The sequence below is a fragment of the Phytophthora infestans genome, genomic scaffold, assembly GCF_000142945.1.
Source record: "Phytophthora infestans T30-4 supercont1.37 genomic scaffold, whole genome shotgun sequence".
NCBI lineage: Eukaryota > Oomycota > Peronosporomycetes > Peronosporales > Peronosporaceae > Phytophthora > Phytophthora infestans.
Genome location: NW_003303722.1, coordinates 797,907 through 811,457, shown reverse-complemented (window position 1 = coordinate 811,457; position 13,551 = coordinate 797,907). Strand labels below are relative to the sequence as shown.

Genomic DNA, 13,551 nt, shown 5'->3' with positions numbered 1-13,551 from the left:
TTCCACCACCTCCTGTCGCTATCCAGTTGATCGCACGTTATTTTCAACTCCCTTGCGTTGTGGCGGCATAACCGCAAAATTGGGAATGATCGTACTTAAAATGTTAGCTGAACTGATTCTAAGAAACTCTAGAACTGTAGGGTACTTTACACTACGATCAGCTTAAAAAATTGTGCTGAAAGGATTCTGTAAAAGTGCTAGAATTATGGAGTTGTATTTAATGCCGTACTATTTCTATAAAACGCTTACAACCAGGGCGCTCAATTAGATGGGGGGGGCACTATTTGCTATTTTGTTTTATCTTCGACACCATAAGGGTCAATATGTCAAGTCCTTCGATAGACGATATACCTGGTATACTCCCGCCGCGTAATCCGGTCTCAAAAAAGTAGCCGAGTTATCTCAGCTGTACACCCAACCCTCCGACTAATTATATCTTAGTTCTGGTACGTGGGCCGATCAACCTCCCTTCAACATGCTCCATCGTACAATCTTTTGATATACACCAGATATCATCGACATTTTGTACCTGTGCACTCTTTATATTAAAGCTAAATTTATAGATTGCTTATGACACCCTGTTATGCCAGTTTTGGGAGGCGTTCATTTATTATTACATGTCTTTCAGGTTTTACTACTAAACATTACTGTAGGGTTGGGAAAGACTACTAAAGCATATTTGATCGTCATCCAGCGGACAAATATGACCAGACAGTATAATTTCCGCGGCAATATCAACTGAAGAGATACGTAACAGTCATGTTTCCAGTGCACTTTGTCCTTATAGATGCTAGACTTGCGCACACCAAATTTCAGCTACATTGAATGAGCAGCCGATCTTCTTTTTAACCCACTGGCACCTCTCCTTGTGTTAGAAATAGCGTGGTATTAATAATACAGAGTGTATCACGCCTTGAATGAACTTACCGGTTAGGCGCCAATAGCCAAATTTAATTCAGTTCTTGGTTTCAGACGGATTCGGTATGATCCAGTAGTACCGATATATTCGGCTCACTTGTCTTTTCGCAGATTTTTCTGAGCCCAAAATGTGAAACTTTAACCCGTGGGCTCACAGTTTCCAAATACAAAACAAATAATGTAGCAACGTTGCCCGAGAACGAGAACCTGTTGCAGATAAGTCGCGGTTTTCGTCCTTTCGCATATAAAACTCCGAGCCCAAAATTTCTCAGAAACAAGTTCCTGATTCTCAGGGGTTCTGAGTAATTATCAGAACCGTAGTCCTGGTTGGGTTCTTTTTAGCGTGGAGTTGTTATACAAAATTCTACAGTAATCAATCATATGGCTAGTTGTAAACCCTGAAGACATCAGTGTATACTTTACCGGTATGTTATTTTCCATACATTGCCGCATCATCACCTCGAAGCATACTTTTCATGGGTTGTCCTGTCAGTTGCCCGCAGTAGCCCATGATTCAATTTTTAATTTATACCGGTACTGTACGGTAGCAGGCCTTAAAGTTGGCTGCCATTAGACATTTCTCTCTCCACTACCTAGTGCTCAAATCTCAAGAATTCCAGAAAATTTAGCCATGAACAGGCTTGTTCTTTTGGCGGTCGCTTTTGTGTATTTGTTAATGTATGCTGACGCGACCAGGGAGTCCAAGTTGAAGGAATTAATGGACGATCCGACTCGAGAGTTTCAGAATAACCTCGCTAGGAGGAATCTGAGAGCTGACAGGTCCGATGAGGACGAAGAGAGAGTGAATATTCCCGGCTTTAACAAAATTGCACAAGTGTTTAAGTCCAGCAAGACTAAAGAGCTTCAGGGTCTACTCAAGGCAGACGATTCGCTCGCAAACGCCTTCAAGACGTTAGGGCTAAGCAAAATGCCCATCGGCAAGGACAACTTTATCGAGACGGATATGGTGGCTAAGCTCTTTTCGAGTCCCAACTTCAAAATTTGGGCTCGGCATGCTGCAAACGTAAACAAGCAGGACCCAGAGAGCGCGATGCTTGCCGCTCTGACGAACGTCTTTGGTGAGAAAGAGGTGGCGACGATGATTTTAGTGGGGAAGCTTAGATGGAGATCAAAGAGTATTGCCCAGAAGCTGGAGACCGCGCAGCTCAGCAAGTGGTACTCGAAGGGGCTTGCAGCAGACGACGTGTTCAGGCAGATTTTGAGCGCGGATCCAAGCAGGATTAAAGGGTACGGGCGATACAAGGGTATTTGGGAGAACTACTCGTATTACTTTATCAAGAGAGTGGTGAACTATTAGGAAACTTAAAGATCTCTTCAATGTAGCTTCATTATCTCAATTCGTAGGTTTTAGTAGCAACAATTTCCGCTCAAATCATTGACATCTCAGGTTACGGCGATGAAAACAGCTGACCACGCAGGTCACTGTGCTTTGATCGTCGTTTTCTCAAGAAGTGGGGCCCAGTACGACCCAAAGGCGCAATGAGCACTACCCATGACCGGATCTTCGTTCTTCCCACCACGGGGAGCGAAGAGCCGGCTTTGGATGTCCACGTTTTTTTGGTAAAATCATAGTCTCCAACATTATTGTTATGGCGGCGGGTGCTTCAGCAGTGACAGCGACACCGCGTACGTCAATACGTGGCCAGTTGCACAAAGTCCGGCTCGAACGTCATGAAGCCTTCAGATGTCACGCGAACGAGTAAGGCTGTGGTCGCTCGCTTCATGTCAACGATAACATTTAGCTGAATGCATAACGCAGAGACCAATTTTATTTAACACCACAGTAGGCCCTGCAGGCGTCGTGGGTTGTTCCGGGAAGTCCATCAGCACGAGCAGCTTCTGCGTCCAGGGGTACGTAAAAAACAATGGTATATGGTCATAATTTATGGCCATTATGTATGGAATCGCGAAAAATGGGACGATAACCATAGTAGTCAATACAAAGTACTGCACAAGTGAAAGGTGGGAAGTTCTATCTCCAGTTGCTTTTAGTGTCTCCTATTCATTGGTAATAGCGTAATGATATCGCATTTGACCTACCGATAACAGTGCGTTGAAAATGTGTGTCCTTAGGTGATCGTCGATCAGATGGCCTCCCCATCAATAGTCCTTAATCATTTGCGGACGTCTCACTCTACACCTTACCCACTACATGTAAACGTGTGGAAGCGAAGCGTTGGCTCGATGTCACATGACCAGCATCGTGTAATGCAAAAGCCGTCGACACAGGTACATGTCCACACAGCTTCCTGATACCCATTAGAAACCCCAGCGTCAGTAATACTAAATTTGCTCACATAAGTGTCCTATTTTTCGCGATTTTGTGTCGTTACCCGGTGTAAACCACTGCAGATCGTACTCGATGACGTCATTTGGAGTCTGGGCAGTACGTGCGGCATAAACTGTCTCGCTTAGGGCCTGTTTCATTTGAGAATAAGTGGAATAGGAATACCGCAAAGATATACTACCCTACCCTTGGCAAGGAATACAAAGCTTTTATTGGCTAATAAGATAATCCAAGGAATAAGTTATTTTGAGCTTGAAAGTCAGAATAGTGAGAATATCAAGGATTACCTGTACAAGCCGATACATCATGGTTGGACTCGAGAAGGCCGGGTGCAGTTTCCAAATAGCTTCAGCAAAGCGCAATGGACAACGAAGTCGCTGCTGCCGTTGTCTGTGTGATAATTTGCGCATATGCATTTTTGTTTAACGTTGACGGTAGGGGCATGCGCGATGCTGACAAGGAGGTACACACAGTAAGAACAATTTTTTTTATACTCAATGATGACCGTCGGCAGGATGATGCCAGCTTTCGAAGCGCCTTTCGGGTTGGGCGTGGGTGCTTCGAAGCTGTTGTGGCTTTTCTCGAGGCCCAATGGTCAACATATCACAAGGGCAATCCCAATTCCTTGGGTAGAAACAGAAATTTTTTTCTTAGGGAAACGGTAGCTCTTGTACTCTGTTACCTCGGATCGCGTGGGAGTTTGAAAGACGTCTGCCAAAAATTTGGTGTCAGTACGTCTACAGGCTCCTGCGCTTTAGCTCGAATTATTCATATATTGTATTGTGAGCGAGGACGCTTTATTTTTTATCCTAAAAATGTATTAGAGTGGTCTGAGGTAGCGTCAGGTTTTGAAGGTGTATGCGGAATTCCAAACGTAGCTGGAGCTATTGATGGAACTCTAATCAAGCGTTCTCGCCCGGCGGCGTTTTGGGGTTGGTACTGTCGTAAGGGGTTTCCAGCTTACAATGTGATGGCTATTGTAGATGTTCATCAGAGATTTATGGCTTTTTCAGTTAGACCAGGGAGTTGCAACGACCAGTCTGTGTGGAGCCGTAGTCTAATGGGGAAGTATGTCAAACAAAGGTTGCCTGTGGGTATGCACTTCATAGCAGATGATGGCTATGCGTTACGCTCCTACATGCTCACACCCTTTGCCCACTACGAGCGAGCCAACCTTGTAATTAACAAGCTCAACAAGTCACATTCAAGAACACGCATGCCGGTGGAAATGGCATTTGGGGCTGTCAAAGGCCGTTTCCAAATTTTGAGAAGAGAACTCGATATGAACAGCGACGTTGAAGACGAAAAATTATTGCAAGTTGCTTCGTGCTACATAACTTTGCCTTAACGTACGAGCGCAATACCCTATTGGAGCTGGAAACCCTGGTACTTGGAGAAAGAGACAACAGCATGCAAGATAGCATGGTTCAGCATAACGACGATGGCAACGGGTGCTTTGAAACCTTGTGAGTACACGAAGGCGCGGCAGAAGAACTACAAGCAGGTCATCAAAAATGCAGTGAAATCGTTAGCATGTTAGTAAATTCCGTCACCATTTAATTTCAATGCAACAATTACCTTTGGGCCAACATGGCAGTTACAGTTGCCAGTACTGCCTTCGTCACTGAATCCGCCACAGTGTCTGCTATTGCGTCCAGCTTGGACTCTATGTCGGCAACCCGATCTCCAACTTCAGCAACATTTCGACGAACTAACGCCAAATCTGCATGGACCGTTGACAATTCACGTGCTTTCGGGGCCGCCGGCTGCCCGACAATATGGTTGACCAACGTCGAGACTGACGACGCCAAGGTCGACAAGTCACGGTCCTTCTTTGATCTCTTGACAGGTGCATCTTTGGCTGGCAAGAAAACTGAATGTCCTTTGCTTTGTCTGGATTTCGTTTGACGCTGGCATTCGGTGTTTGCTTGGTGCCCAGCGTCTTCACTGTCAGAGGTATCACCACGGTCGGAGCCATCACGGCCTACCTCTGTAGAACAAAGGGTGGTCAGACTGCCCTCACGGTCGGCAACAGCATTTCCATTCAACCCGCTGAAAGGCCCCAAACACTCTAGCATTGTATCCCAATAGGCTGGATAAACTACAGCATCCTCAACGTTGTCGCCAGTTTGTGTCTTCTCTCAGCAGTTTCTATAAACCAGCATTCAAACGGGAGTTAACAATCAAATACTATATACCTTTAAGCGTTAACTTACTTTGTATTGCGCGGTTAGAGTCTTGAGTCGACTGTGACACGACTCCCAGTCACGCTGTGCTCAGGCGCGACGCTACCATCTCCCAGTTCGTCTTCTCGTCGTATTTATTACCCTGCCTAATAAATCTGACAAAAATGTCCTCCTCCTGGAAGCGAAGCTTCAGTAGCTCGACAGTCTACACACATACTGTCAATACCATCAATAATTTGATTCAAGATGAGTTGTCCATGCCATATCTCTTCCACAGTCCAATTTGTGGCACGTTTTTTTCTTTGATTGCCCAAGCGGGCTTCAGCTTCTCTTATCATTCTATTGTTGAGTAAAACATGAAGTCGTGAGCACATAAAGAGATTCTGACAAGAAATTATTAAAGCGGAGCATCAGTAGATATAACAATACCTTTCTAGCGCGAAACCCAGTTCAGTAAATAGATGAGCTTGTTTGTTTGGGCGATTATATCTTTGTGTTCAATACCTGCATAAGGTTCACGTTTAGCAGTTAGTAGACATTACCTAAGGTCAGCACAGCATGCAAAACAGCTTTGCAGCGTAGATCGAGGCCAATCGGAACGTACAGGAACTTTGGGGAGTTTACGAATAGCAGTAGGCCGGTGAATACGCCTAATGAAGCGCCGAAACTCGGTGATTCCAGCAACAGGATGCTTCTGTCTGCGTGTGTGGGGTCTTTGCGAGTCTTGCTGCGCAGAAGCGCCGTCTGTGGCTGGCGTTTAGCTCCTTGTCTACCCCCGTTTGTCCATAGTGATCAGTTTTGGCCACTGGGTTAAGTCCCTTCACAAAGTGATATCAATTTCTACGCTACCAAGATATTCCGAATGCGTTTCATTTGAATTGCTATATCGACAGCTGCTATTCCTAACTTATTCTCAAATGAAACAGCCCCTTAAGTCGCTCTCGATCGCCACACGCTACATCCAATCTGAAGCCCCTTCCTTGCGGTACACTGCGGAAGTGAGTACAGTTGTGCACCTCCAATTCGACAGGGCGGACCATATCAACAGTGCCAGAGCATAAGTGCACAACGGAAAGCAAAAAACAAACGCAAATCCAGTGCGCTGATATTTGTTTTGTTAATTTAGTACAAAATTTACGTTTACGATGCCTGTGTGGCACCAACAGTTTCTAATAGTCTTTGCAGATATGTTGTTCCAGCCTTCAGACAACCACTTCATGGCGGAGTAAACGTCGACCGGCCTGTAAGAAACACCCTTGTAGAACAGGTCCAGCTCAGCGGCTTGCTTCTTGTTCTGGTACTCATTCTTCAGGCACTTCATGATGCCCTGGTCCATGGGCTGCAGTACGGCAGTTGTATTAGGCGGGAGCTTGGGGGTCATAAAGCGCTCCGTTGCCCAACGAGCAAGTTCGGAGTGAGAGCATGCAGGATCTGACTTGTGCTTCTCGCACAAAGACTGCTTTTGTGGTAGAGTTAGGGACATGTAGGAGAAAGGGCGATGTCCCATTGTCTTTGGCGGTAAAAATCAAAGTGTGTGTTTGTATGAAGACGTCCGATTTAAAATTTAAAATCAGATCAATGCGGCGTGTCATCCCTCCGCGAGGAGGGAAAATCGTTGAGGTTAATTGCTAGGGTGGTGATGGGCAAAGGTAATTGCGCATCCGATTCGCGTAATCATAAAATCTGGCGGAATATAGACTGATACCGGTGCCGAACTGGAGGTGCACGACTGTAACACCACAGCCGCCGGGTTGCCCTGAAATGGCTAGTTAGAAACGCGTCCACCTAAGAAAAACAATACTAGGAACTCATTATTGCCATAAAATATAGCATTCAATGATGTATCCAACCCGGCTCAGTGGCGGTAGCCTCGCTTTCTCGCAGTCCAGCGACAGCTCGAGCCACGGTTCTTGGCCGTGCACAACCGGCAACAGTCGCGTCACGGAGAGCCCGCAGCTCACATAGAAGCCATCTAAATTGGCCTAGGAGAAGGGCGTGATGCGTATTACATGAGGCTGCGAGTCCAGAATAACTTCCACGTATTGGTCAAGTAGTTGCGTGGGGAGTCCCCGACGTCTAAACTTTAGACGCCGGGCTTTAGTAATAGCCTGGTCTACCACCACCGAGTGGATACAAAGCACTGTCGGCTTATGTTTTTGCTATCTAACTGATCTTTGGCTGCTAGTGTGTCGTTGGCGAGGGTCTCGGATTCTTCGTCGTCTTTGGTAAGGCAGGATACCCAGAAAAACTGACCGGCGTTTTCTGTCGGAATCGAATGCTCGATTCCTTTCAGGAGGCCAGGCGGAGGTGGTTCGAATGCGACATGGTGAAATGTGCATTCATGTAGTCATTTTAACCCCTCGGTTACCAATTTCGTAAGTTACGAGGGAAAAAGTCGTAAGTTACGACGTATTATAGTGAGCGACTTCAAATAAATGGCTCGAAAAAAGAGGGCACGATACTTTAATCAAGTTAATTTCTGCGGCAAAAAAATATAAGCTGACAGAGGTCGAATCGGCAAGGGTCAAGGAAAGGGTAGGGTAAGGGTAGATGTCCAGATTGCTTGGTGAGTGGACCTCATTCCAGAATTTGCCACGATGGCAAGAGCTCGATCCAGCTTGTGACGGGGTCACGCAGTACCTTGCGCTAGAGGAAGCTGGCTTCCAAGAGTATACAAACTCTTAGTGAACGGCAGTTCACATGTCCCCTTTTACCGAGAGGGAGCGAAGTGACCAGTTTAAGGTAGGTTGTAAATAGAGTATATTTACAGGTAGGCTAAGCTTGAGCTAAATAAACAAACCATAAGTCACCTTTATAAAAGCAATGTCATCAGCCAATGGTTGGCTTCGGACGACCCTGGTACCATGTACCAGATATCCCGAAGTATGGCGTGTCATACTTCTGAAGTATGACGTGTCACGTAATGACGCTGAACCGGTATAAAACACGACGGCACGACGGCGATGTTACAGGTTCAACGCCGTACCAACGACGCTAGAGCGTGACCCCGCTGCACGTATACGGCCTCTGCTGAGTCTGTTCAAAGTCACAGGGGTGGTGAATTGAAGGCTCACCGGCAAAACACGCCCACAGTTTAGAAATAAGAAAAAAATTACAATGAAAAAATTTAAAGCGAAATTCGTACATTCAGTAAATGTTGTGTAAACCTTGTGTAAACATTTCAGCAGAACACGCCCACTTTCGGCGCCAAAACGGAGGATCGCCATGTTGTAACTGACTTGTTTTTTGTATTCAAAAGAAAAATAAGCCCACTGGACTTCAAACCGCCAATGTAATTGCCCTCACGACGCATTTTGCGCCGAAGACCATCAAGTACCGCCCCAAGCCCCGCCCCAAGCTTCACTATGCAGACACCGTACTTGTACCACGTAGAGGACGAAGGTCTCTTCGTCCTCTCTAAAGTGATGGAGGTGACGTGCGAGCTGCGGAAGCCTCATGATGCCATCATTAGCCCGAAAGCGCTGGCGGTGCTCTCGCAGGACTAAGCATGCTGATGGAAAGGAACAATCCATTGGCATGCTGACCTGTTCATTCTTCAACGATGCCAAGCCAAAGCTACACCGGGCCGTCCGCCTCCTCTTGGCCTGGAGCATGAGGCTCTCTCAGGCGCAGGCAGTGGAAATGGCCGAGGCGAGCGAACGCACAGTGCGCGACTGGTATGCGTACTGCTGTGGAACGTGCTCGACGGAACTCCTGAAGACCGAGTTAAAGGTGAAGCAGCACAATTACTATGCTTAAGTTGCTCTAAACTTGCTGGTATGTTGCGTGTAGATTGGAGGTGACGGTCACATAGTGGAGATTGACGAGACTAGCCTGGCCAAGAAGCGTAAATACAATAGAGGCCGCCACTACCAGGAATACTGGCTTTTTGGTGGTGTGGAGCGCGGAACTGGTCGATGGTTTGGACGTATCGTATACGACAAACGAACAAAGCAGATACTTCTTCCCATAATCAAGAAGTTTATCAAGCCACGGTAAGTTTTCATACTTTTTTGGTAATCGGTGCCTCATTTAATTTATTTCTCCTATTATTTTATTTGTAGAACTAAGATTATGTCCGACATGTTCGCTACGTACGTTTGTGAACGTGGCAACAAGCAACATACTCTCGAGAACAACCGTATCCTGCTGTCTATGAACTACACGCATAGCTGGGTCAACCACAGCATCAACTTTGTAGACCCGGTAACGGGAACACATACTAATACTATTGAGGGGCTGTGGGAGACCCGTATCAAGCGCCACATTAAAAGCATGCGAGGCATGACCAAGGACAAGCTCGACTCCTATTTGGATGAGTACATGTGGCGATCATGGGTTTTTTTCGCCAAAGGCTTCAATCGGTCAATACTTTGCTGGTCTGGTAGTTGCCATTATAAGAAATGAATAAAAAAATCTATTTTTTCTTATTTCCAAACAGTGGGCGTGTTTTGCCGGTGAGCCCTTTTGAATGTCGGGCGCAACGTACCAATGGATGAGACCAGTGTGGCGTGCAGATCAAGTCAAGGACGTCACATGTTTGTATACAATCCTATGAAACCTATAGAAAAGTACCACGTCCGTCGGTACGTCGCGTCCTGCTCATATTGGGACCGCGCTTAATTTCAAACTACACTGCAATTAGTGGGATCAAGGCCATCGGCTTCATGGTCTCATTGATCTTGAAGAAACGCAACTATTTAGCCAAAATTTGACAAGGTCTCGAAGATACGTCAACACGTGTTAGAATTTTTGGACCGTTTTTTTATCGAGACGTATTGTCACCATGAACAATTATTAAACGTCTGTCCAGTTGTTGCAAGAACCCGAGCTTAAAGGCTGGTCAATAAGATCCAACAGCTAGCATTTTCCATAGCACACGATTCCTAGAGAAAATAAATGATCACGTGGTGACAACAGCCAGGCTATATCGACTGACTATAGCATGCAAGCTGCTTCGTGGTGTTACGGCGACGACGTCAATATGGCATCAAAGGCAGATCCGTCAACTATTTCACCTGTCATGTGAATGGTAGGAAGTGTGTCAAAAGAATACCTAGTTCCAGCCTGCATAGAAGAATACAGCAAGAATATACAGGGCGTGGCAGACTAAGTTAGATCCGTGGCCAATTATTTATTGTTTAAAATGCTAGCACACGCCATGACCGACGTGGCACGATCGAACGCTTACCTAATACGTAGGTTGACTATGCACGATCGAGCGACCCATGATCATCCCAGGCAGTTTGTAATGGAGTTGGCTAGTGAACATATGAACGGCAAGTGGGTCGTAGCCGCCAGCGAGGGTCGCATGATATTTTGAGCGCAGCTCCAAGACAGCACTACGGTAAGGGATGGGGTCTATCTACCGTACTACTCCGAGCATCACCCGACGTGGCTATCCCTATTCGTGTATGCAATGCGGTTGCATCCAAGCGAGGTCAGGAGAAAACGAGCAGCAAGAGGCAACAATGCATAGTTTGTGAATGGGAGGATCGGCACCCAACCAAAGTAACACCTGTAAAGTTTGTAAGAAGCATTTTTGTTTTGAGAAATGTCAGTCATATTAAGTTATAAAGATCTAATTCGTGAAAAAGAATACCTCTCTGAATAAATTTCAGAGAATATCCTTGTGCGGTTTTTCGTATCCAGAATTGAAAGTGCGTTTTTTGCCAGGCGGGGGGGGGGGCATTATACAGCAAATCCATTGTTGATTTGCTCATTTCTTCCATATCCGAGCCAGATATAGCCCGCTCACTCACAGAGCCGCCGGACACGTTGTCCGCGCTGACGCTGTCGATGGCCTCCGCCAGTAGGTGGTGCGTTTGGGCTATGCGCGGCCGCGGCGGCATTTTGGTCCGTTGACCCAACGCGATTGGTGGAGTTTTTGTGAGGGTCGGTTTACGCAGTGTAGACGCTCGGGAGCCTCGAGCAACTATGTCCGTCGCTCCTCCCTGGAAGGGCGTCAGCTGTATGCTGAGGCCAACGAGAGATACGACCTCTGTCCATCTCGCGACATGGACATTGGTAACTGTATTCGAAGGTCTCTGTCGACCTTGGGGTGGAGTTTGAGAACTGTTGTGTTGGAATTCCCACGTGAACTTTAGCTACAAATGTAGTTAGGACGTTTCCACAGCAATACGTCTACTAGGATAGTAAACGATCGTTCGGGCGGACCTGAAGACCCCAGTTCTGCCCTTGCACCGGGACAAACTGGACCTTGTAAACTACTTATATAGACCAACCAGTAAAAATAAGAACACGCTACTAGCACGAGCAAAGCTAGTATGTGTTATGGATCCTCGTGGTCCCAACAGCGGAAGGGTACCAGGCACGGGTAAGCCTTTTACGAAGGCACCGAGTGTTCAACACTCGGTTGGAAGAATAAAAGGGATGCAATTCAAGCACTCCCAGTCGTGCAAATAGGCAACAATAAGCCGTCACGTAAAATCTCCCGATAGTAATCGGACAAAATACACAGTCTCTTGGCCTTGCCGGATGAACCCTCGCTACAGAGCTTCCAATTCACCGACCGGCATAACACACTCAAACAAGCTTGACCAGACGCTTACATTGAAGCCGGACGTCGCTCTGTGTGCTGATGTGGAAATTCTGTTATGTATTTATGTTTACCCTTTCGGGTCTATTCATAATAAGAAGTCCTAATCAAGTATACAAATATCAAGTGAGCAATGATCCGTTATGGATTATCTTGCACGCCAAGCGTCGTCTGCACCGTCGCATGAGTATCGTTAACCGTCCGCGCCCTGTCCCAGACGGTGAACGTGCTTCCAAAGGGTCGCTGAGTCGTCCGCGAACTCATCATAACCGCCACCGAGGGTTCGTACCGTAGATGGTCCGCTGAATGCGAATCCAGCCAGCCCATTATCAATAAAAAGGACAGCCTGAATTCAGTGACATGTGGACCGTATCCAATACTCGTTGAGAGTTCGGAAGTGACGCCGTCGAGTCCCTTGCACCTTGACGTCTCCGTACATCACATGACTGAGGATTCGTCGCTTGAACATCTTGGGCGGTGTCACGTCTTTGTCGACGGGTAATAATCCGCAACTACGGAGAAATCACTACACCCCAACTGCCCTTGTTGCAATGGAGGACACGGTACTGGTGCCCGTTGTGACATTTCTTCATTCTTCAATTCACCATCCAGTCACCGTATGTCCAATCGTTTGAATCGAGCCGTGTCAGACGCGTTTCAGCGTCTCAATCCTCGCCGACGTCGCGAACGTGAACGGCTGGAGGTACGTCGGCTCATCCTTCTCTTGAATCATCGGCGCCTTGCTCATCACCACGCATTACTCGACTTGTTTCTCAGGAGGGCAACACCGCGGGTTCGAACGCTCTCCAGCCTGCTATACTTCCTCCGACAGCAACGTCATCAGTCGGACCTCCGGCGCTTCCTGCCCCGGCCTCTTCACTCCCTGCGGCAGCTCCTGCAGCACTTCCTGTCGTCGCTGAATCTACGGGGATGGCTCCTGCTGGTCTTCCTACGCCTGTTGGTGGCCCTCCACCACTCCTCCGAGGATTCGCTGGCTGAGAGTACGGAGGCATCGGTCGATCCCATGATGATCTCGATAATCCCGTAGTTGACTGCCATGGCTCGTCACCAAGTGCAGCTCAGCGTTGCGCCTCCTCTCCATGGCGATGTCCACGCTCAACGTCGCTTCGAGACTGCTGTTAGTTTTGATGATGTCTTAGCTGCTGTACAACCTCTTCCGGACGCGCTGTCGGCATTACTCGAACGAGTTGCCAACTTGGAGCTTCAGCTGCGATTTGCTCAGCTGCCGCCGTACGTTCGGTGGCACCCGATATCATGGCTCGTGAGAACGCGGGAGTGTTCCTCAAGGCTGCCAACGCTGAGATCGGAGCCCTTCACAAGAACGGCAAGATTCTCCGCGAGTCGAACGCTAAGAACGACGCCATTCTCGCCAGTGTTCAAGTTACCATGGAGCGACATTCAGAAGACCTGAATCGTCTGCACTGCGAGGTCCAAGCTCGGGACGTTTTCATCGCTACGTTGAACAAGAAGCCGGCTCGTGAACGCGAGGTGTACAAGTCTTCAATTGGTGCGAATACTGAGCAGACTCGGAATCTTCATCTCCTTCTGGTCAAGCTTGC

General features: G+C 47.3%; 3 protein-coding genes across 3 annotated transcripts; 1 reads left to right on the top strand and 2 right to left on the bottom strand.

Moving 5' to 3' along the window:
• Window positions 1-1,549: 1,549 nt before the first annotated feature.
• On the top strand, window positions 1,550-2,236 carry PITG_15424 (secreted RxLR effector peptide protein, putative; the record flags this gene model as incomplete). Its single annotated transcript, XM_002898333.1, has 1 exon — window positions 1,550-2,236. The coding sequence occupies one exon, from the start codon at window positions 1,550-1,552 to the stop codon at window positions 2,234-2,236; it is 687 nt and encodes a 228-aa protein (XP_002898379.1).
• Window positions 2,237-2,570: 334 nt separating this feature from the next.
• Window positions 2,571-6,895, bottom strand: PITG_15423 (uncharacterized protein; the record flags this gene model as incomplete). The annotated part of the gene is made up of 9 exons (XM_002898332.1): window positions 2,571-2,644; window positions 3,085-3,188; window positions 3,721-3,792; window positions 3,909-3,937; window positions 4,167-4,200; window positions 4,805-5,216; window positions 5,554-5,617; window positions 6,017-6,139; window positions 6,551-6,895. 9 exons carry the CDS (start codon window positions 6,893-6,895, stop codon window positions 2,571-2,573), a joined length of 1,257 nt encoding a protein of 418 aa, XP_002898378.1.
• A 3,921-nt stretch (window positions 6,896-10,816) lies between these two features.
• PITG_15421 (uncharacterized protein) lies at window positions 10,817-11,264 on the bottom strand (the record flags this gene model as incomplete). Its single annotated transcript, XM_002898331.1, has 2 exons — window positions 10,817-10,930; window positions 11,175-11,264. 2 exons carry the CDS (start codon window positions 11,262-11,264, stop codon window positions 10,817-10,819), a joined length of 204 nt encoding a protein of 67 aa, XP_002898377.1.
• Between the last annotated feature and the right edge of the window lie 2,287 nt (window positions 11,265-13,551).